The following is a 23,423-nucleotide window of genomic DNA, read 5'->3' on the forward strand; positions in this document are numbered from 1 at the left end:
TCAACTTATCTATAGTGCTTATAAAGGAGTGATTTATTCACTCAGGAACAAAAAAACAACTTACATTTATATAGCACCTTTAATATAGTAAAATGTCACATGGCGCTTAAAATCAGGCGAAAGATCATCGACCTGAAACATTAACTCTGTTTCTCTCTCCACACTTGTTGCCTGGCCTGATGAATATTTCCAGCATTTTCTGTTTTTATTGATGAAATACATCGACCGATGTATAAATATCGGCTTTACGTTAATTCTAATTCTTTTTTTTTTAATTACCCATGGGACAAAGCACCTCGTCTCCTGAAGGTGCTAACTTATGTTCTCCTGGAAATAGTGAGTGAGGATTGCAACAGAATTCCATCGATGCTGGCAGCTCTCCACAGCCTCGCTCAAGTGGCCACATGGGAATTCTTCATGTGGAAGACACTTTGTCGTTGCTGGTGAACCTGATCTTGTCCTCACCTGGCACCCACACACTTTCTAGTAAGAATCACGGCTTAGTGAACAGGAGTTCTAACCCTGGCTGATTGTTCCCGCTCCCTATCCCAGAAGTGTGGAGACCAATTGTAGCACCCCTACCATCAACCAAGGCTGAGATCACCTAACTCAGTCTAGCCCAGAATCAAAGCTGGAACTTTCCTGATCTGTAGGGATGGATAATATACCAATCCGTGCATGGAAATTTCCCCTAATGACTGCTTTTAAGCAGCTGTAAACATGACCTGTGTGCAATGTGCTCAAATGTTGCTGTCAAGCCGAAGAAAAATTAAAACAAATAACCTCACCTCAGGTTGTGTAGGACCTTCTCCAATTTGAATTCGGATAGATATCTGATGACTGCCGCCAGACAGGAAACGACCGGTATCTCCAAATTTAATATTATGGACAACTGTTGTGATTCTGAAAAACACAAAATAGGCTCTTTAGCATAACTGCAGGCAAGCCCCCAGGTGGGCAGAGGAAACGTTTCAAGGACACCCTCAAAGCCTCCCTGATAAAGTGCAACATCCCCACCGACACCTGGGAGTTCCTGGCCAAAGACCGCCCTAAGTGGAGGAAGAGTATCCGGGAGGGCGTTGAGGTCTTGTCGCCAAGAGCATGCAGAAAACAAGCACAGGCAGCGGAAGGAGCATGCGCCAAACCAGACTCCCCACCCACCCTTTCATTCAACGACTGTCTGTCCCAACTGTGACAGAGACTATAATTCTTGTATTGGACTGTACAGTCACCTGAGAACTCACTTTTAGAGTGGAAGCAAGTCTTCCTCAATTTTGAGGGACTGCCTATGATGAAGATGATGATAAAAAACACATGAAGCTGAAGATCATCTCCAGCAGCAGCTTCTTCAGAATTGTTGCTTCTTCTAAACTAAACTAAACTAAAAGATCTCCAGTTAGCTTCTGGCTTTAATTAACTATTAAACATCTTACTAGAGGAAAGAAAAAACTGACAGAAATCATCTTTTCCCCTCCTGCCATCAGATGTTTATGAAGTAGCAGAGAAGACCAAAAAGTCAACAACTCATCTTGCTCTCCTGATGGAAGAGATGAGTGTAGCAGCCGAGGGTATAGAGCTGGGCATAGTGAGTAATTCATCCCATTATTCCCCATTCTTCACACAGATCATGGAGACATTATTCACTTTTCCTCATCTACTGAGTCTTCTGAGGGAAAGATTCCCAAATGTTAAGTAAATTTCCCCAAAAACTACCCATGCATACACTTCTACAAATCAAACTTGGCTTGTTACCCTCCACGCATAACGTTTTAAAGACTTTTTCAGCATAAAATATTTGCATTTATACAGCACGTTTCACACAGGAAAACGGCCCAAGGTTCTTCTCAGAGGCACGATCAGAAACAAAATTTATGCCAATCCACCATTTTCTCTTCTGTTACTGAAATTACTCAAAACTGCATGAATCAGAAAGAGGGGTTAAAGCAGGAAAAAAATGCCAAAAAAACAAAATGGGTATGATCTGATAGCCATTACAGAGACGTCATTGCAAGGTGACCAAGGCTGGGAACTAAATATTAAGGGGTATTTGACAATTCGGAAGCAGACAGAAAGGAAAAGGAGGTGGGGTAGCACTGTTAATAAACGATGAGATCAGTGAGTTAGTGAGAAACGATATTGGCTCAGAAGATCAAGATGTTCAATCAGTTTGGGTGGAGATAAGGAATAATGGGTTTAAGTTTCGGCTCGAGTTGCTCCTATTTTTTTGGAGCAAGTAGTTTAGAATGGATTATTTTAGAAATTGCAATTCTCGGCATTTAGTTTGTTCCAATTCTAGTGAGTTAGAATAGTTTTGTTTTAGAACAGTTTTATTTTCCAAAAGGAAGCATTACCAGCCACTTACACCTGTTTTGCAAGTTTAGGCAGTGAAAACTCACTCCAAATTAACTTAGAATGGAATAAGTGTAGATTTTTGTACGCTCAGAAAAACCTTGCCTATACTTTATAAATTAGGTGTAGGGAACGAGAGATGGGGGGGGTGGGGGGGAGGGAAGTTAGAGTGAAGTTAGGGGATTTTACAAGCATTAAACACTTCACTTTTACAAATAAAGAGCCATCATCAATAATAAATGTTAAATAAATCAATCAAAAAAAACTAATACATTTTTTTTTCTTAAAATCAATAATTAAAAAGTTAAAAGTTTCTACTCACCAACTGCAGCACCGGAAGCCCTCCAACAGCCTGCTGGGACGGGGGCCCCCCCAGGAGATGTCGGGCAGGCGGCCCCCACCGCTGATGAGGACACCGAGGACTACCCGCCCCCAACAGACGCCGGTCCACCGCCAGGACTTCAGGCGGGCCCGCCCCCAGCAGATGACGGACCACCGACCAGGACTTTGGCCGGGCCCCGCCACTGCCAAGTTCGGGTGGGACCTGCCCCCAGGAGATGCCGGGCAGGCCACCGTGGAAGAGACAAGTACTGTCAGGCCACTCGGCCCGGGATAGGGGCGACGTCCCTTCGGCCAGGGATAGGGTTGTCGCTCGGAGACAGGACGCACTGGAAAGGCCAGGAGCTACTGCGCACACGCGCAGCTGTCGGCACTGTTTTTTGGCACAGGGCTGTAGCTCCGCCCCCAGCAGCTCCTGCTGTGCCGCGCCGAGCTGGAAACAGCCCTACAGATATCGGAGAATCACAAGGCAAGTATTTGCCGCTTTTTCAGTTCTACAAATTAGGCGGGCCTCTCCGATGTGCGCCCTTCTAGCAGGGGTCCAAAACTTGAGCCCAATAAGGGGAAAAAAGTCACTGCAGGGCATAGTCTACAGGCCCCCCCAACAGTAGCTACACTGTCAGATGGAGTATATATCAAGAAATAATGGAGGCTTGTAAAAAAAGGAACGGCATTAATCACGGGCAATTTTAACCTTCATATTGATTGGACAAAGCAAATTGGCCAGAGTAGCCTTGAGGAAGAGTTCATATAGTGTATCCGGGATAGTTTCCTTGATCAGTACGTTGTGGAACCAACCAGGGAGCAGGCTATCTTTGATCTGGTACTGTGTAATGAGTCAGGATTAATAAACTATCTCTTAGTAAAGGATCCTCTAGGAATGAGTGACCATAATATGGTTGAATTTCAAATTCAGTTGGAGGGTGAGAAAGTTGGATCTCTAACCAGTGTCCTAAGCTTAAATAAAGGAGACTACAAAGGTATGAGGGCAGAGTTGGCTAAAGTGGACTGAGAAAATAGATTAAAAAGTGGGACAATAGATGATCAGTGGCAGACATTAAGGAGATATTTCATAACGCTCAACAAAAATATATCCCAATGAGAAGGAAAGGCTGTAAGAGAAGGGATAACCATCCGTGGCTAACTAAGGAAATAAGGGATGGTATCAAATTGAAAACAAGGGCATACAATATGGCCAAGATTAGTTGGAGGCCAAAGGATTGGGAAACTTTTAAAAGCCAGCAAAGAACTACGAAAAAAAAGAGGGAAGATAGATTATGAAAGTAAAAACAGGGAGTAAGAGTTTCTACAGGTACATAAAAAGGAAAAGAGTGACTAAAGTAAATGCTGCTCCCCTAGAGGACGAGACTGGGGAATTAATAACGGGGAACAGGCAAATGGCAGAAACTTTAAACAAATATTTTGTACCAGTCTTCACAGTAGAAGACACTAAAAACATCCCAATAGGGGATAATCAAGGGGCTATAAGGAGGGAGGAACTTAATACAATCACTAAAGTAGTACTCGGTAAAATAATGGGACTAAAGGCGGACAAGTCCCCTGGACCTGATGGCTTACATCCTAGGGTCCTAAAAGAAGTGGCAGCAGAGAAAGTGGATGCATTGGTTGTAATCTACCAAAATTCCCTGGATTCTGGGGAAGTCCCAGCAGATTGGAAAACCGCAAATATAACGCCCTTATTTAAAAAAGAAGGCAGACAGAAAGCAGGAAACTATAGACCGGTTAGCCTAACATCTGTCGTTGGGAAAATGCTGAAGTCCATTATTAAGGAAGCAGTAGCAGGATATTTGGAAAAGCATAATTCAATCAAGCAGAGTCAGCATGGTTTTATGAAAGGGAAATCATGTTTGATAAATTTGCTGGAGTTCTTTGAGGATGTAACGAGCAGGGTGGATAAGAAGGAACCAGTGGATGTGGTGTATTTGGATTTCCAGAAGGCATTCGATAAGCTGCCACATAAAAGATTACTGCACAACATAAAAGTTCACGGGGTTCGGGGTAATATATTAGCATGGATAGAGGACTGGCTAACTAACAGAAAACAGAGAGTCGTGATAAACGGGTAATTTTCCGGTTGGCAAACAGCAACTAGTGGGGTGCCGCAGGGATCGGTGCTGGGTCCTCAACTATTTACAATCTGTATTAATGACTTGGATGAAGGGATCGAGTGTAATGTAGCCAAGTTTGCTGATGATACAAAGATGGGTGGGAAAGCAAATTGTGAAGTGGACACAAAAAATCTACAAAGGGATATCGACAGGCTAAGTGAGTGGGCAACAATTTGGCAAAAGGAGTATAATGTGGGAAAATGTGAGGTTATCCACTTTGGCAGAAAAAAATAGAAAAACAAATAATAATTTAAATGAGAGAAAAATTGCAAAGTGCTTCAGTACAGAGGGACCTAGGGGTTCTTGTGCATGAAACACAAAAAGTTAGTATGCAGGTACAGCAAGTAATCAGGAAGGTAAATGGAATGTTGGCCTTTATTGCAAGGGGGATAGAGTATAAAAGCAGAGAAGTCCTGCTACAACTGTACAGGGTACTGGTGAGGCCACACCTGGAATACTGTGTTCAGTTTTGCTCTCCGTATTTAAGGAAGGATATACTTGCATTGGAGGCTGTTCAGAGAAGGTTAACTAGGTTGATCCCGGAGATGAGGGGGTTGACTTATGAAGATAGGTTGATTAGGTTGGGCCTATAATCATTGGAGTTCAGAAGAATGAGAGGTGATCTTATCAAAACATGTAAGATAGAGAGGTCTCGCCATGTTGGATGCAGAGAGGATATTTCCACTCACAGGGGAAACTAAAACTAGGAGGCACAGTCTCAGAATAAGGGGCCGCCCATTTAAAACTGAGATGAGGAGGAATTTCTTCTGAGGGTTGTAAATCTATGGAATTCTCTGCCCCAGAGAGCTCTGGAGGCTGGGTAAGCGATAAGGGAACAAAGGGTTGTGGGCAGGGGAGTGGAGCGGAGTCCATGATCAGATCAGCCATGATCTTATTAAATGGCGGAGCAGGCTCGAGGGATCAAATGGCCTACTCCTGCTCCGATTTCTTGTGTTCTTGTGCACCAGGTCTCGACTCCTCATGTGAAAAACCACAGATCAATTTGTTTTATGTTTGAAAAAAGTGAGTCTACTTCTATTTCACTTAGAGTTAGCCTCGCTTTACTTTGCATATCTCAACAGACCAGCCCAGTCAACAACAGAATTTATGTCAGAAAACATATTGGTTTGAACCTCAATCATTCCAGAAAAGATTGGGGGCGGGGGGGCAGAAAAACAAAGCTACTCAATAATAGATGCTATCGACTATTAATTTAACCATTTGAACTCGGACAGAAATTCTGGCTTCATGTCACATGAATATTTATAGCTATTTTGAAATTGTAATAACTACAGACAAGCCGTTCTCTTCATGCAAACATTTCAATGTCATCTCCATTAAAGCAATTTTAGCATTAAAGTAGATTCTTTAATCTAGAGAACCTATTGTTAGTAGTAACACTGCTTTACTACAGATTGCAGGAAATTTTTACAGGATGGGAATAATTTGTCTGTGGTCATTACATGTTCAATATCCTAAAAACACTAGACAAATCGTGCACAAAATGTCCTGCCAAATAAACAGGTTGGCCCTCAGCTAATATCCAAACCAGCAGCTCATGAGACAAATTCACAGGTTTTAGAAACGCTTATGAAATATACAGTGTACATACAATATAAATAGGAAAGCTTTTAGTCTATTGAGGACTCTCTGGCCTCATTAACAAAACCTTTGAATGTAATCCTCTGAGCAGCCTGCAACACCAGAAACGACGACAATATGTTTTAACTGGCCAACTTTCATCCACTGATGAAGGTGCATGCGACTGAACACTATACAGGAGACTGAGTAATTACAACCATACCACACTGTCCTGAACGCCACGCAACATTTGCTTGCAGGATTCAAAATATTGGTAGGAAAACTAGCAGAGTAAAGTGGAATGTAACTAGGAGGGTAAGGGCAGGGAGCTAATCTTCTGAGAATAACAATTTTCAAAATATCCTTAAAATTGTAATTTTCTCCTCCTCCCCTCCCGCCCCCTGACAACCCCACCACCAACTAGATATTCACCATTGTGCTAGTTCTGTAGCAGCTCAGGTTGCCAATCCTCATGGATTACCCTGGAGCCTCTTTGGCAATCCAAGAAAACGGTGTGTTGAATGCGCGGTTCGCACACACACTCTCGTCGCTTACAGGGAATCGGCTGGTCGCCCTGATCGAGATCGATTTAGACAAGCTATACTAATGACTATACACTTTACAACAAATAAGAGAAATAAATTCATAGGAGCAAAAGGTTGATCATGAAGTTTTCAAGTCGAATTTTTAAACTCTTATCTTTCACACTTTCAATCCCAGTCTCAAACACAGTCTGCGACAGGGTTTACAGTTAATGACTCGCTCAGCTTTGGAGCAAAGAAAGGAATCAGTCAAGTGAAAGTCTTGTCAATGCAGAGTACAAGTACATTATGTCTTGCAGTGACTTTTATAAATAGGTTAAAAAAAATCTAGAGTTGCTGAAAGTAGCAAGTAGCCGACTTAAGTTGGCTTTAAGAAGTTTAAGAAAGAATCTGTGAGCAAAGGCGCTCATTTATAATTGACCTAAATGTTACAATGTGGGTGCAATAACATTGTCACGTGATGAAACCTCAAGGAACACATCCAACCAGAGCTTGCAACCCCAGAAGCAGCTTGATGAATGCCGGGGAAGGCAGGTCTTGGAGTCATTAAAAATTCACTGTATCCACTAGGTCCAACCTCTGTGCCCTTCAATCCTCACTCAATCTCGCCTGTTACATGAACTCTCCCACTCAGTCCACAACACTCCCTCAGCTTTGCGCTCTCTCAAGGCCTGTTCACCTCTCGATCATCAACAAGGCGTCCTCTGATCATTTCTTCTCTTTCCCCAACTACTCACAACCTGCTACACGTTCCTCAGCATTTAGGCCAGGGGGAAAAAAAACAATTCTCCCAGTTCTCTCACTAATTCGCTCTCAACTGAATGCTACTTCTTGGTAAAATACTTTGTACAAGGTCCAAACAACAGATGCAGTTTGGCAGAAAAAAAATAGAAAAGCAAATTATAATTTAAATGGAGAAAAATTGCAAAGTGCTTCAGTACTGAAGGAACTGGGGGTTCTTGTACATGAAACACAAAAAGTGAGTATGCAGGTACAGCAAGTAATCAGGAAGGCAAATGGAATGTTGGCCTTTATTGCAAGGGGGATAGTGTATAAAAGCAGAGAAGTCCTGCTACAACTGTACAGGGTATTATTGAGGCCACACCTGGTGTATTGCATACAGTTTTGATCTCCATATTTAAGGAAGGATATACTTGCATTGGAGGCTGTTCAGAGAAGGTTCACTAGGTTGATTCCGGAGATGAGGGAGTTGACTTATGAAGATAGGTTGAGTAGGCTGGGCCTCAGAAGAATGCCAGGTGATCTTATCGAAACATATAAGATAATGAGGGGTCTCGACAAGGTGGATGCAGAGAGAATATTTCCACTCATAGGGGAAACTAAAACTAGGGGACATAGTCTCAGAATAAGGGGCTGCCCATTTAAAACTGAGATGAGGAGGAATTTCTTCTCTGAGGGTTGAAAATCTATGGAATTCTCTGCCCCAGAGAGTTGTGGAGGCTGGGTCATTGAATTATATTTAAGGTGGAGATAGATTTTTGAGCGATAAGGGAGTAAAGGGTTATGGGGGAGCGGGCAGGGAAGTGGAGATGAGCCCATGATCAGATCAACCATGATCTTCTTAAATGGCGGAGCAGGCTCAAGGAGCCAGGTGGCCTACTCCTCCTATTTCTGATGTTCTTATGTGCCTACAAAACTGCGTCAGACTGACACAGAAACAATGGTGGACTCGACTATTCCAGTGCTCTTCTGAACAGCCTTCAACCATGCAGCCTCTGTAAATCTAAGCTCATCCTAAACTCTGCTGCCCTATCCTAACTCACACAGAGTCCTGTTCACCCATCACCTGTGCTCGCTGACCTACATTGGCTCCCTGTCTAGCAAATCCTCAATTTAAAAAAAATTCTCATCCTTGTTTTCAAATCCCTCCATGGCTTCGCCCCTCTTAATCTCTAACCTCCTCCAGTCCCACAAACCTCAGAGATCTCTGCGCACCTCCAGTTATGGCCTCTTACACATCTCCAGTTTTCATCGCACCACCATGCCTTCAGCTGCCTACGCACTAAGCTCTGGAAATTCCCTCCTTAAACCATTCCGCCTCTACCTCAATCTTTTCTTGTACTCTCTTTAAAACCTACATCTTTGACCAAGCTTTTGGTCATTTGTCCTAATGGTCCAAAAATTGCTGCCTCGCCGGGTGTGTACAATGAACGCACGCACCAGACGAGGTCTCCCAAATGCTGGCTCTCGGCACGCAATGTGCATGCGCCAAGAACCGGCTTTTCCGATCTGTCAAAATGTCTTTTGACAGATCCAATGTATCCACGGGAGAAGGACATCCGCAGGGCAGAGATTGGGCTATTTGCCCAACTCTTGCCCAGCGAATGTCCTGCAAACTCTTACGCCTGTTAAAAAGCAGGCATATAGTCTTAGTTTTAAAACATAGAAAAATTAAATTTAATCACAAATTTTTACATTAAAAACCCTGTCCATTAAGGCAAGTTTATTTTTAACCCTATTAAAAAAAAAATTCTAAAACAATTAAATTTAATTCAATTTTATGCGAGGTGTTTTTTTTTAATTTATTGAGTTGTGTTTCTTGTTTTTGGCCGGGGGGGGGGGGAGAAAGAGAAAAGAAATTCTCATTGATAATAATGGGAGCTCGTAAAAACAGAGCTCCCATTATTATCAATGAGAATATTACATAGTGATTGGTGTTCCAGGCTCATGTGATTCCCGCTTACGAATATGTATCTGGAGGACATGTTCTGGTACGCTGCACAGTGAATGGAGGCCTCCGACCAGAATCCTATGTTCTTTCGGGACCACCAGGTATTTTCGTAGACTTTTTTTCGGGTCAGAGGCATTCATCCGAAGGAAGCCTCCGACCACAATTTTCCCCCCGCCAATATCTCCTTATGTGGCTCAGTGTCAAATTCTGTTTGATATTGCTCCTGTGAAGTGCCTTGGGATATTTTACTAAGTTAAAGAAAGGCACTATATAAATGGAAGTTGTCCTTGGTAAGTGTTCTGTGGAAGTAAACTTGCGTGTCGCCCGTTTCCCTCTGGAGAAGCTCTGTGCTTTTGACAAGTGTAAAAGTCGGATAGCCAGGTGGTGAAGGATCGAATACTGGGTACTTGTCTTCAGTCACTTGCAAGCTTTTACTTACACAGACACACATTACATACCGTACACCCCAAGATAAACTTTTTCCATTCCCAAGCCTGCTCCCAGATATAGGAACACAAGAGTCCCCAATTGATACCACATGAATACAATCAACACTAAGTACCTCTCAGTGATAGACACCAATTTATAAAAAGTCTTGGGTGCAAACCCATATCCTCACGTTTTGAGGCCTCATATCTTGGAATACCAATGTGCAGGACACTGCACGGCTAGATACAGTAGAGTTGAGATCAGCATTTCTTTAACAGAGACTTTCTTTAAAAGGTGTAATGTACGGTACCTGAAATGTCAGAAGCTCCACGTGCATAAAACTCAGAGGTTAACTGGAAAGCAGAGCTATACTCAAAATGGATATCGTCCATCCGCTCAACACGAATTCTGTCGTCACCTAAACTGCAAGAAAATAAAATAAAAAGGGTAACCATCATCTTTTTCTATCACTTGTGTGGGTTTATACAATAACAACAGTGCATGTTGGAGCATAAATATTTTAATCCTGATGACTGGCCAGGCTTACTTCAAGTTGGCAACAATGGCCTGTAATTTGCAGTCAGTGACGAAGCAAAGGTGTTTGCCACTGGCCCCAAAGTAAGCTTCCCTCAAAGATCTCGCATTCTCTGTGGCGAGAAGTTTGGCTTTTTTGACGTTCAGTTGAGATCAGTGTAAGTTAATGGGGAAATGCTTGCAAGAACTTTGATATACGGAGGAGAGCAAACCTTCCTCACAAACAGTGGGCGACCATCAACCACCTCAGAACTGGTCACGGTAGATGCTGCCACCTTCTCCATAATTGGAAGGTTAAAGCATCCCCATCATGCGACTGTGGAACTCCTAATCAGACCCTGGAGCATATCATTGAGCACTGCCCTCAGGAAATGAGCACTGCCCTCAGGAAATTCACAGGCAGCCTACAAGATGTTACACCAGAAGCTTAGATATTGACATTTGATTTGCTTTGCTACAACCATACGAAAGAAGAATGGGGAATCCCAAACACAAGCTGCTGCGACGTCAACAAGCTGTCTCAGCAGCCAATCCCAATGCAGATTTCTCAGACGGAGAAGCAGAAAAGCTCCTTTTATACTGACTTTTTAAAAAAAAGTTAGGATACCAAAACAATGATTGGGGCTCTCACATGGGGAAAAGGTCAATCTGAAATAAGAACTTAAAAAAAAATACAAAATCTCTTAAAAATTTTAATTTTTATTAAACTGGATAAATTTGACACTCCACAAAATTAAGATTAATTTTTCAGGGCCATAACATTTGTTTAGCAGTCAATACGCTGTTAAAACCCCAGTCACACCTAATCCCTTTCGGTCTAACTTTTAATGGGGTATTTAACAGCGATATTACCGCAGAAAAGCCAAAGTTCCCATCAGTTTCACTGATTGCCAGCTATGGGATGGGTGGGGGGCACCACCCACGCAGCTGGTGGTGGAGTATCAATGACAGACCGCAACTTCAAGATTTCTGTGTTCAGGTGCGCATGCACTAAATCCTGAAGTTGCGGTCAGTTTCAAAGGGATACTCACAGCGAACGCTGTTTTTTTCAATTATTACCCACCGCAAATTCTGGGCCAATGTTGTTGTGCCCCCAAAAGACAGTTGCACTCTCCAGTGAAGAATCCAGAGAAACCAAGATGGCTCAAAATTTCATGCTCCAGCCACAAGAGTCTCAGCCATATGGTGCACAGAATTACAATTTTGCAAACTGATAACCCATTTATATCCACAATATGATGCAGCTGAGTATGTTCCATATTCACCACATTTCTACAGCCTGGGAGATTCAGAGACAGGCAACAACGCCACTAATGAGCAGCCACAAAATATGCGCAATGACTTTAAAACATATCTGCATATTGTATCTGAAATGTGAGAAACTTCACCGGCATACAATTCAAAACTACCTCAACAAGGTGGCATCTGTGTCTCCAGAAGCAGCACTGCAACACAAATAGGATGCTAATGTACCTCAACATGAAAACAGAAAACACTTACACAGGTAAAACACTGATTCCACAGAATCCAAAACAAAAGGAGAATCAGGTCTACATAATGGATGCAATAGCCTACCCAGGCCAGGTTTAAAAGAGCGACACAAAACAAAAATAGATATTCAAGAAAATACGAGAAAATATGAAACTATCAAGATTCCTCTGATGACAGCGAGTTGCCGAGTCATACAAAACAGGAAGATACCAGGTCTCCTGGTATCCAGACTCGCTCTCCAGTCTGAGCTGAGTCAGCTGATCTTGATCAGGACATTATTTTTGCAATCCAAAGATATTAAGGGATATGGGGCAAAGACGGGTATATGGAGTTGGGTCACAAATCAACCTTGATCTCACTGAATGGCAGAACAGGGCTAAATGGCCTACTCCTGTTACCTATGTTCCCAGGACAGCGATATGAATACTAGTGTCCATGAAGTAGAGAAGGGAATAAAGCAGCTAATGTTCTTAGTTTTTAATTAAAGGGTGTCTGTTGAAAATTCAAATGTGTAGATGTTGGATTAGGACAGAATAGAGCTGCTCAATCACTGTCCTTGAATAGACATTAATAATTGCTAGTTGGGCGAGATACCAAGGGGCGGCCGGCATCTAAATGAGGAGAAATTTCTTCTCCGAGGATTGTAAATCTGTGGAATTCGTTGCCTCAGAGAGCCGTGGAAGCTGGGGCATTGAATAAATTTAAGACAGAAATAGACAGTTTCTTAAATGACAAGGGGTTATGGGGAGCGAGCAGGGAAGTGGAGCGGAGTCCATGATCAGATCAGCCATGATCTTGGCGGAGCAGGCTCAAGGGGCTGTATGGTCTACTCCTGTTCCTATTTCTTATGTTTTTATGGAACTGTAGCATGAAGCAGTCAACACCTTGAGAGAAAATTGGTAAACAAAACGCACCAGAAAAAACTGTCAAGGAAATAAAATATGAAACCATCAATACTGCTTGAGCTGAAGACAAATGGCTGACATTAATAAAACATAACTCAGCAATATGCCTCTGCCTGTGGGAAGCACAGGTCAGAGAATCGGGGCTGCAATGGAGTCTCCAATCAGCACTCCCCATCATTGCATGCCTGCTAAAAGCATGGAGTTACCTTTATAATCCTTTATTACCTGAGACTTGATACAATATATTTTGTAATTATTAGCATATCTACCATAGCATTGCTCATGGCAAATTAGATAATATTCTGTTGCATAATAATCGGATCGTTACATACTTCGCAATGTATTATCCGGCTGCTACGGTGGAGCTGTGCTTTCATGGCTTGTCCCTTTAAAACCACAAAGTCCAATTGATGCAATTAAACACAGCAAAAGTATGAAATATTATTTGGTGAGGGAATTTTGCAGATTGAAATGTGGTGGTCAGTTTCAAACTGCAACTCTGAAGCACTCAGGATTTTAAGATTGTTTTGATATCTGTAATGTGTGTGACATTTGCACACACTATACGGTTTTTAATATATTAATATAGATATAAAGTACTGGAAAAAGCATCTAATGGCAGCACTAGGGCATCACTGCAGGAAGCATCTTAGGCCCATGCATCTTCAGCTGCTTCATCAATGGCCTTCTGACGATCATAAGATCAGGAGTGAGGCTGTTCGTTGATGATTCCAGTGTTCAGCTCTAGTCACAACTCCTCTGATAATGAAGCAGCTCATGCTAGACAGCAGCAGGACCTGGATAACATCCAGACTTGGGTTGACAAGTGGCAGGGAACATTCATGCCACATAAGGGCTAGGTAATGGCCATCTTAAACAAGAGAACCCACAGCAACATCCCCATGATCTTCAACATCACCACCATTGCAGAGTTCCCCTCCAACAGCATGGGGGTGGGGGATTGGAGGGCATCATTTACCCGAAGCTGAACTGGACCCACCCTATCAACAACATGTCTACAAAAGCAGGCTGGGTATTCTATAAAGAAGGGATTATCTTCTGACCCCTTAAAAACTATCCACCACCCGCAAGTCTTAAGTCAGGTGATGATGAAATATTCACCACTTGCACAGATGAGTGCAGCCGCAACAACACTCAAGATTATCACCATGCAGGACAGAGCAGTTAGTTCCTGCTGCACTCACCTTCCATCACTGGCACCCTGTGGCTGTAATATGTACAATCCACAAGAAGCAACGAAGGTTACTTCAACATCACTGCACTTCTGTTTGACCTCTACCACCAAAAAAGACAAGTGCAGTAATGAGGTGGGAACACCATCACCTCCAAGGTCACACACCGTCCTGACTGGAGACTATAAACCCAGTTCCTTCATCGTTGCTGGGTTAAAATTCTGGTATACCTGCTCAACACTGTTGTGGCAATGCCATCATGACAAAGACAGTAGTGGTTCAAGGAGAAGGTCCACCACCATCTTCTCAAGGCAACTAAGGATGGGCAACAAATGCAGCGTTGGTAGTAATGTCCATATACTGAGATCTATTTTTAAAAATTAATTGATCAGACAGCTGAACAGTATTGATCGGTGATGTTTAGGAATCAGTTAATTATTTTGGTGTATGATTATTGCAATAGGAGATAGTACAATCTAAGAACTGACTGTACTAGTTACTGCTGTCACATAGGGCCCAAGTTTCCACATGATTTGCAGCTGATTTTTAGGAGCAACTGGTGGAGAACGGACTATCTTAGAAATCGCAATTCTCCACATTTTTTTTTTCTGCAGTTCTAGTGAGGTAGAACAGTTCTACTTTAGAACAGAATTTTTTCTTCAAAAGGGGGCGTGTCCGGCCACTGACGCCTGATTTCAAAGTTTGCACAGTGAAAACGTACTCCAAACTAAAGTAGAATGGAGCAAGTGAAGATTTTTGTAGAACTGAAAAAACCTGTTCTACACATTAAAAAATCAGGCGCAGGTTACAAATTAGGTGTAGGGAACGAGGTGGGGGGGAGGGGGGGGGAAGGGAACTCATTAAATTTTACAATCAATCCTTATTTATACTTCTACAAATATTATACAAATAAATCCAACCTGAATAAACATTTATAAGCAAAGAAAAGATTAAATAAACCATCTTCCTACCTGTGTGAAAGTGCTTCAGCCATCGTTCGAAGGAAACCGCCGTTTGTTGCCGCGCAGGGGAGGGAGAGGAAGGAGACAGCGGCTTGTTGCCGCGCAGGGGAGGGAGGGGGAAGGAGACAGCGGCTTGTTGCCGCGGAGGGGAGGGAGGGGAAGGAGAGAGTGAGAAGGGAAGCCTCAGTGCTGATGTGCTGATGGCAATGTGGTTTTATTAAAAAATGTTCAAAAATTAAACAGCTACAAAGAACTACAAAAATGGCCGGGTGCCAATGTTTTTTTCACACTGAGCATGCGCGAACGCTCCAACGCGCACGCGCAGCGTTGCCGGCAGGAAAAAAACTCATTTAAATAGTACCCACCCCCTCCCACTTACAAAATCGGCGCGAGTGTAGGCTCCGCCCCCCTGGGCGCCGCGCCAAACAGACAAGGAACTGCAAAGCGCTCGAGAATAGCGCGTTTTTTTTCTGGCGCCGTTTTAGGCGCGAAAAACAGGCGCCCAGCTCAGAGGGGCGCCCGTTTTTTATCCTGTGGAAACTTGGGCCCATAAATACTGCCTTCACAAGCCAAGTAAACCACCACTGCTGCAGTAATCTCACAGGAACAGTATTATCAATTTTGTCCCAGTCTCTGCAAAATCCAACTGATATTAATGGGTTTTCTATTTTGTACTCATGCTGACATTTTCGCCAGAATCAACAAAATGAATTTCACACCGTAAATAAAGTTTATCTGCACCTCAAACTGGTTAAGTATCTTCATAACAACCTCAGTTGCACAACTAAAAGATGTCACATGTGCACAGACACGGGCACTACATTTCTATTACTCTTTGTTCAACCTACACATACAGAAAACATGCAGTTTCCAAGATTCTGTGAGAAAGAGTTTTATTTTTGTAGTTGCTATGGTGACGGGGTGCAAAAGACTACAAATATGCAAACTTGCACAGTAGGAAATATTTTTCTGCTGTACCTGGAACATATTGCCCCGAAAAGATAGGAGAGAAAAAAGAATGAAGGGCTCCTCATTAAAATCACTTACTAGAAATCAAAGTCTGTTCGCAAATGGCAACAAGATACTGAATAAGTATTAGAGAAAAGTGTGAAGAGTTTTCTTACAAGCATCTGGTTTCTCTGCATCGAATTAGGATGCGAGTATTTTTGAATGTTGGATGCTTCTTATATAATTCCTCTGGCCTTCCAATTAATTATAAAGAATATCCATGACAATCATGGAAATGAACATTTGCCTTGTTCCAAGCAACAATATGCTGGATCATGTGATCTGAGGAACTAAGTATCCATCAGCTTAAAAGAACATCTGTTTATTTACCCTATCAGCCCCTTCATATCTCAGGCAATCCGACAAGGAACTGTGTCACCAATTCAGTGCCATAGTATCTCTCTTTAAATAAAAAGTTTCAACAACAGAACATAGCCATTAAAAAAACACTATATTTCAACACATCACCTAAAGAAAATGTATTTAAAATGGGAACATATATACACGGAGAAACAGCCAATATTCAACATGTTGACAAAAAGAACAGTGTTTAAAAAAAAGGAAGTATTTCCGATGCAAGATACTCCCGATGCTTTTTTTAACATTTAAAAAATACTCTTATTTATTCGCATAATATTTATTTGTATCTGCCTCTAGAGACCTATCATTTGGGTCGTCACTCATGGACATGTGCCAGAGAAGGCCCACATGTACCACATGTATCCTGAAGCAGCTCCATTGATTTTAATACGGACATTTGTTTTACCACCACCCCCAGTCCAGAGTACATGTAGCCCCACCCCCCACTCCTCTCCCATAACCTACATAACAGGGGTGTCTCAGGAAGAGCAGAGCACTAAAATGGTTGGTTTCCACAGGGCAAAAAAATATAAAAGATTTCAAGAGAGCGCGTATGCGCACACATGCGGGGGACAAAATGACAGATGAAGGAGAAAGATACAAGTCGAGAGAGAGAAAGTAGGAAAGATACAATTTTCTTGGTAGTCATTTCACTCCTCGATTCAGTATACTTGTAGAGCTTAAGAAGTTTTTTTTAAATATAAATGCTTCAAACATCGAACAGGACCTGAAACATTTTCCGCTCCACAGATGCTGCCAGGCCTGCTGAGTACTTCCAGCATTTTCTGGTTTTATATCAAATAGCAGATGTTCTCAAAAGGAAACTGCATTTTAATGTTTGCTGATGGTACTCAAAACCTATTCATTTCTTCATATAATAATAAAATAAATATTCATAATTTATTCCTAGATTATGATTGCCAAAATATAAAAAGATACAACTACCTACCTTTTAGGATGTTTCTCATTCTAAAAAAGATACGCATCCTCCATACACTGTAGAAACATAACTTGGCTCAACAGGCCTAGCACAATCAGACGGAGCACACAAATGTAAATATTGTCATGGTGGAGCGGATCGAGGGTGCCATGATCTGAGGTGGGGGGAGCCACAAACTGTGCTGAAAAAGCACTCGCCTCTTCCACACAACAGCCCTCGCCTCTCTTTAGCTGCCGGGTTTCCCAAAGCCCGTGAAACCTGGCTAGCCAGCGTCAAATTTAAAATGGAAGTACAATCTGAGGCATGCAACCTTATTAAAATATTTAAATGAGCAGCCTGACTCCGAGGAGGTTAGTTGCCCCCCAACCCCCATCTCTGTTAAAACCAGAGGTGGGCAGGTTCGAATGAGTTGGGTTTGCACATGAGATTTTTAACATTTTAACATCCCACCCAACCCAAACCCACCCCTTTTGGGGGGGTAAAATTCCCCCTGTGGTGTGTGGAGATATCTGATTAACAAAGAATGTAAATACTCTGCAGGCAATCTATTTTTCTTATTGATTCTGCATTCTCCTGAAAACATAGGAGCATAACAAAGTAGTACAAATTTAGAAGTCCCCGTAAATGAACCATATTAGGACCAATCTGTCAGACATCGTCACGTGCTGCAGTTAAATCTAGACATTTAATAAATGTATGAAAAATGCTCCAGTGCAGCCTTGATATATCCATCGGTACCCAATAGTTTCCACCGTATTTTTCTGCCATGAACAAGCAAGCCCTCGACCTTCCCCCTTGCAAGACGACAGAAGTGTACGATGTACTCAATCATTCACTTGACAATCCGCTACTAGCATCCACTTTGCTTAACATGCTTGCACCTTTGGAAATGGATAACTGTCAACTGGGTAAATTGTTTTTGTGCGAGAGACATATGAATTTGTGTGACTGAAAACAAGTGAGAATTTAACAGTACAATTCTGAAACGGCTTGCATAAAAAGGGACTCTAAGAGATGATCATCATCATAGGCAGTCCCTTGGAATCGAGGAAGACTTGCTTCCACTCTTAAAATGAGTCCCTACGTGGCTGAACAGTCCAATACGAGAGCCACAGTCCCTTTCACAGGTGGGACAGACAATCGTTGAGGGAAAGGGAGGGTGGGACAGGTTTGCCGCACGCTCTTTCCGCTGCCTGCGCTTGATTTCTGCATGGTCTCGGCGATGAGACTGGAGGTGCTCAGCGCCCTCCCGGATGCACTTCCTCCACTTAGGGCGGTCTTTGGCCAGGGACTCCCAGGTGTCAGTGGGGATGTTGCATTTTATCAAGGAGGCTTTGAGGATTGTCCTTGTAATGTTTCTTCTGCCCACCTTTGGCTCGTTTGCCATGAAGGAGTTCAGAGTAGAGCGCTTGCTTTGGGAGTCTCTTGTCTGGCATGCGGACAATGTGGCCTGCCCAGCGGAGCTGAGAAAGTGTGGTCAGTGCTTCAATGCTGGGGATGTTGGCCTGGTTGAGGACGCTAATGTTGGTGCGTCTGTCCTCCCAGGGGATTTGTAGGATCTTGCGGAGACATCGTTGGTGGTATTTTTCCAGCGACTTGGTGTCTACTATACATGGTCCATGTCTCTGAGCCATACAGGAGGGCGGGTACTACTACAGCCCTGTAGACCATGAGCTTGGTGGCAGATGAGAGGGCCTGATCTTCGAACACTCTTTTTCTCAGGCGGCCGAAGGCTGCACTGGCACTGGAGGTGGTGTTGAATCTCGTCATCAGTGTCTGCTCTTGTTGATAAGAGGCTCACGAGGTATGAGAAATGGTCCACGTTGTCCAGGGCCGCTCCATGGATCTTGATGACTGGGGGGGCAGTGCTGTGCGGCGAGGACAGGCTGGTGGAGGATCTTTGTCTTACAGATGTTTAGCTTAAGGCCCTTGCTTTCGTACTCCTCAGTAAATACATCGACTATGTCCTGGAGTTCAGCCTCTCTTTGTGCGCAGAGGCAGCAGAGGACGACAGACGTTAGGGTGATCTTGAACCTGGCCTGGAGATGGCGAAGGTTGAACAGGTTCCCACTGGTTCTGTAGTTTAGTTCCACTCCAGCGGGGAGCTTGTTGACTGTGAAGTGGAGCATGGCAGCGAGGAAGATTGAGAAGAGGGTTGGAGCGATGACACAGCCCTGTTTGACCCCAGTCCGGACGTGGATTGGGTCTGTAATGGATCCGTTGGTAAGGATCACGGCCTGCATGTCGTCGTGGAGCAGGCAGAGGATGTTGACAAACTTTTGAGGGCATCAGAAACGGAAGAGGACGCTCCATAGACTCTCGCAGTTGACAGTGTCAAAGACCTTTGTAAGGTCAAAAGGTGGTCATGTAGAAAGGCTGGCGCTGATCCCTGCATTTTTCCTGCAGCTGCAAAGATCATGTCCGTTGTGCCCCATAGGGGACGAAATCCGCACTGTGACTCCAGGAGGAGCTCCTCGGCCACAGGGAGAAGACAGTTGAGGAGGACTCTAGTGACAACTTTCCCAGTGGCTGATAGCAGGGAGATTCCTCTGTCTTTGCCGCAGTTGGACTTGGCCCCTTTTTTAAAGATGGTCACGATCACTGGCTGGTAACTGATGATACACATTTATGTTTAGATCATTAGGGTAACGGTTCAAACAGATGCTGGACTTTCTCCAGAATATGCAAGATATCTTGGGCAATTCGTTCGTGGGATGTGGGCAACATTGTCAAGGCATTATTTATTGCCCATCCTTAGTTGTCTTGAGAGCATTAATAATCAACCACATAGTGCAAGACTGGAGTCATATGTAGACTGTTATGTCTTGAATAACGAGTCAGACTAGATACTGCAAGCTCAAAGTAAGGTGTGACCGTAGTCCTTTATTACAGATCTCAGAGTGCCTCTCCAGCCTGTGAGGCCTCCTTATATACAGGTGCTCCCAAGAGATTGTGGGATCCCTTGGGACTCCAGGGGATAAGCCCTCTGGTGGTTAGACATGGAATTTACAGGTTTACATACATAACATAGACCAAACCAGGTAGTAGTGGCAGATTCACAGTTGAGTATTTACAACAATTTGGTAGTAATCATGGTTATTTTCTGATGTTAGCCCACAAATTACCAAACTATGAAAATATTTGAAATTTATACATTTCAAATGATGTCCCGAAGTGATTTACAGCCAATGAAGTAGCTTTGAAGTGTTGTGATGTACTGTACTGACCACACTTGATCAGCTCCACTGGGCAGGCCACATCGTTCGCTTGCCAGACACGAGACTCCCAAAGCAAGCGCTCTACTCGGAACTCCTTCACGGCAAACGAGCCAAAGGTGGGCAGTGGAAACATTACAGGGACACCCTCAAAGCCTTCTTGAAAAAGTGCAATATCCCCACTGACACCTGGGAGTCCCTGGTCAAAGATCGCCCTAAGTGGAGGAAGTGCATCCGGGAGGGCCCGGAGTACCTCGAGTCTCATCGCCAAAAGCATGCAGAAGTCAAGCGCGGGCAGTGGAAAGAGCATGCGGCAAACCTGATCCAAACCACCCCTTCCTTCACCGACTATCTGTCCCACCTGTGACAGAGACTGTGGCTCTTGTATTGGACTGTTCAGCCATCTAAGGACTCATTTTAAGAGTGGAAGCAAATCTTCCTCGATTCCGAGGGACTGCCTATGATGATGATGATTATTATGGTAGGGAAACACCGCAGCCAAGTTGTATGGTAAAGTCCTACAAACAGATACATGTTTCAGTGGTCCTGGTTAAGGGATAAATGTTGGCCAGGACATCAGGAGAACCTCCTTGCTCTTTAAATAGTGTCATGGGAAATTTTACATTTACCTGAGAGGGTTTATGGGGCATTAGTTTAACATCCCATCTTGGAAGATGGCATCTCTGACAGTGCAGCATTCCTTCAGTACTGCACTAAAGTGTCAGCCTCGATTATGTGTTCAAAGTGCTAGAGTGGCATTTGAACCCACAATGTTATTGACTGAACCATGGTTGACACTTAACAATTTATTGATGAATTCAGTTTCACAGGTTGTCACGGTAGGACAATCAGCACCTTTCCATAACGAGGTTGTCTCCCATTTCCGTTGCAACATTTCCCTCAACTACGAAAGGAAATTCCCTCCTGCAATTCAGAATCTGTAGGACCAATACGGAACTGCCAGCATAACTTTTGCTGTGTCCACTCATATCTTTTTAACTATCCGAGATCAGAGGCCAACTATCTCAGCCCCAGGACATCGCTGCAGGAGTTCCTCAGGGCAGTCTCCAATACCCAACCATCTTCAGCTGCTTCATCAATAACCTTCCCTCAATCATGTCAGAGATGGGGATGTTCATTGATGATTGCACAGTATTCATCTCTATTCACAATTCCTCAGATAATGAAGCCGTACATGCCCAAATGCAGCAAGAACTGGACAAGATTCAGGCTTGGGTTGATAAGTGGCAAGTAACATCTGTGCCAGACATTTATTATCTCCAACAAGCGAGAGCATAACCACCTCCCCTTCACATTCAATAGCATTACCATCGCCAAATCCCCACCATCAACATCCTGGTGGCCACGATTGACCAGAAACTGAACTGGACCAGCCACATTAATGCCGTGGCTACTAGAGCAGATCAGAGGCTGGGTATTCTGCAGCAAGTGTCTCACCTCCTGACTCCCTAAAGCCCCTCCACCACCTACAAGGCACAAGTCAGGAGCGTGATGGAATACTCAAGAAGCTTGACACCATTCAGGACAAAGCAGTCTGCTTGGCCACCACCCCATCCACTAACTTAAACATTCACTCCTTCCACTACTGGTGTACCATAGCTGCAGTGGATACTATCTGCAGGATGCACTGCAGCAATCCACCAAGGCTTCTTTGCACCACCTCTCAAACCCGCGACTTCCATCACCTAGAAAGACAAGGGCAGCAAGTACATGGGAACACCAGTATCTCCAAATTCCCCTCCAAGTAACGCGCAATCTTGACTTGGACATATATTGCATTCCTTCCTCGTTCATGGGTTAAAATCCACTTACCCCATAACAATTTTAATAATTTTAGGAACATCTTCAACCCACAGACTGACAAGTCAAGAAGGCGGCTCACCACCTCAAGGACAACTCGGGATGGGCAATAAATGCCTCTTAGCCAGCAATGCCCACATCCTGAAAATGATTTTAAACAAAAAGAGCCAAAAGGTGAAGGAAATGAAAGCTGAAACTCGTGTCTAGAAAAAAATGGAAAGCATTTAGATTTCATCCGCCCCCCCTGCCCCCCAGTCCCCCTACCCCCGCGGAGTAAACATATAGGAGCTGATGATTATCTGAAGACACATCCACACATCCCATCAGCTCAAAATGCCACAGGCTATCTGCAGGTGTATCTTCCACTCATGAACATAACATAAGAAATAGGAACAGGAGTAGGCCAAATGGCCCCTCGAGCCTGCTCCGCCATTCAATAAGACCATGGCCTCAGCTCCACTTCCCTGCCCACTCCCCATAACTCCTTATCGCTCAAGAAAGTGTCAATTTCTGTCTTAAATTTATTCAATGTCCCAGCTTCTACTGCTCTCCAAAGCAGCAAATTCCACAGAAGCAATTCCTCCTCATCTCAGTTTTAATCTAAGATCATGCCCCCTAGTTCTAGTCTCCCCCATCAGTGGAAACATCCTCGCTGCATCCGCCTTGTCAAGCTCCCTCATAAATCTTATATGTTTCAATAAGATCACCTCTCATTCTTCTGAACTCCAATGAGTAGAGGCCCAACCTACTCAACCTTTCCTCATAAGTCAACCCCCTCATCCCCGGAATCAACCTAGTGAACCTTCTTTGAACTGCCTCCAAAGCAAGTATATCCTTTCGTAAATATGGAAACCAAAACTGCACGCAGTATTCCAGGTGTGGCCTTACCAATCCCTTGAATAGCTATAGCAAGACTTCCCTGCTTCTATTCTC

General features: G+C 43.6%; 1 protein-coding gene across 1 annotated transcript in view; it reads right to left on the bottom strand.

Moving 5' to 3' along the window:
* The window catches only part of msh3 (mutS homolog 3 (E. coli)), a 348,510-nt gene that overhangs the window by 252,589 nt on the left and 72,498 nt on the right, over positions 1 to 23,423 (bottom strand). Inside the window, exons 9-10 of the mRNA XM_070885637.1 lie at positions 10,372 to 10,484; positions 789 to 903 (exon numbers count right to left, since the gene is read on the bottom strand). Coding sequence (XP_070741738.1) covers positions 789 to 903; positions 10,372 to 10,484 — 228 coding nt within the window. The remainder of the gene's footprint in view (positions 1 to 788; positions 904 to 10,371; positions 10,485 to 23,423) is intronic.

Source organism: Pristiophorus japonicus, chromosome 1 (genome assembly GCF_044704955.1).
Source record: "Pristiophorus japonicus isolate sPriJap1 chromosome 1, sPriJap1.hap1, whole genome shotgun sequence".
NCBI classification, from domain to species: domain Eukaryota; kingdom Metazoa; phylum Chordata; class Chondrichthyes; family Pristiophoridae; genus Pristiophorus; species Pristiophorus japonicus.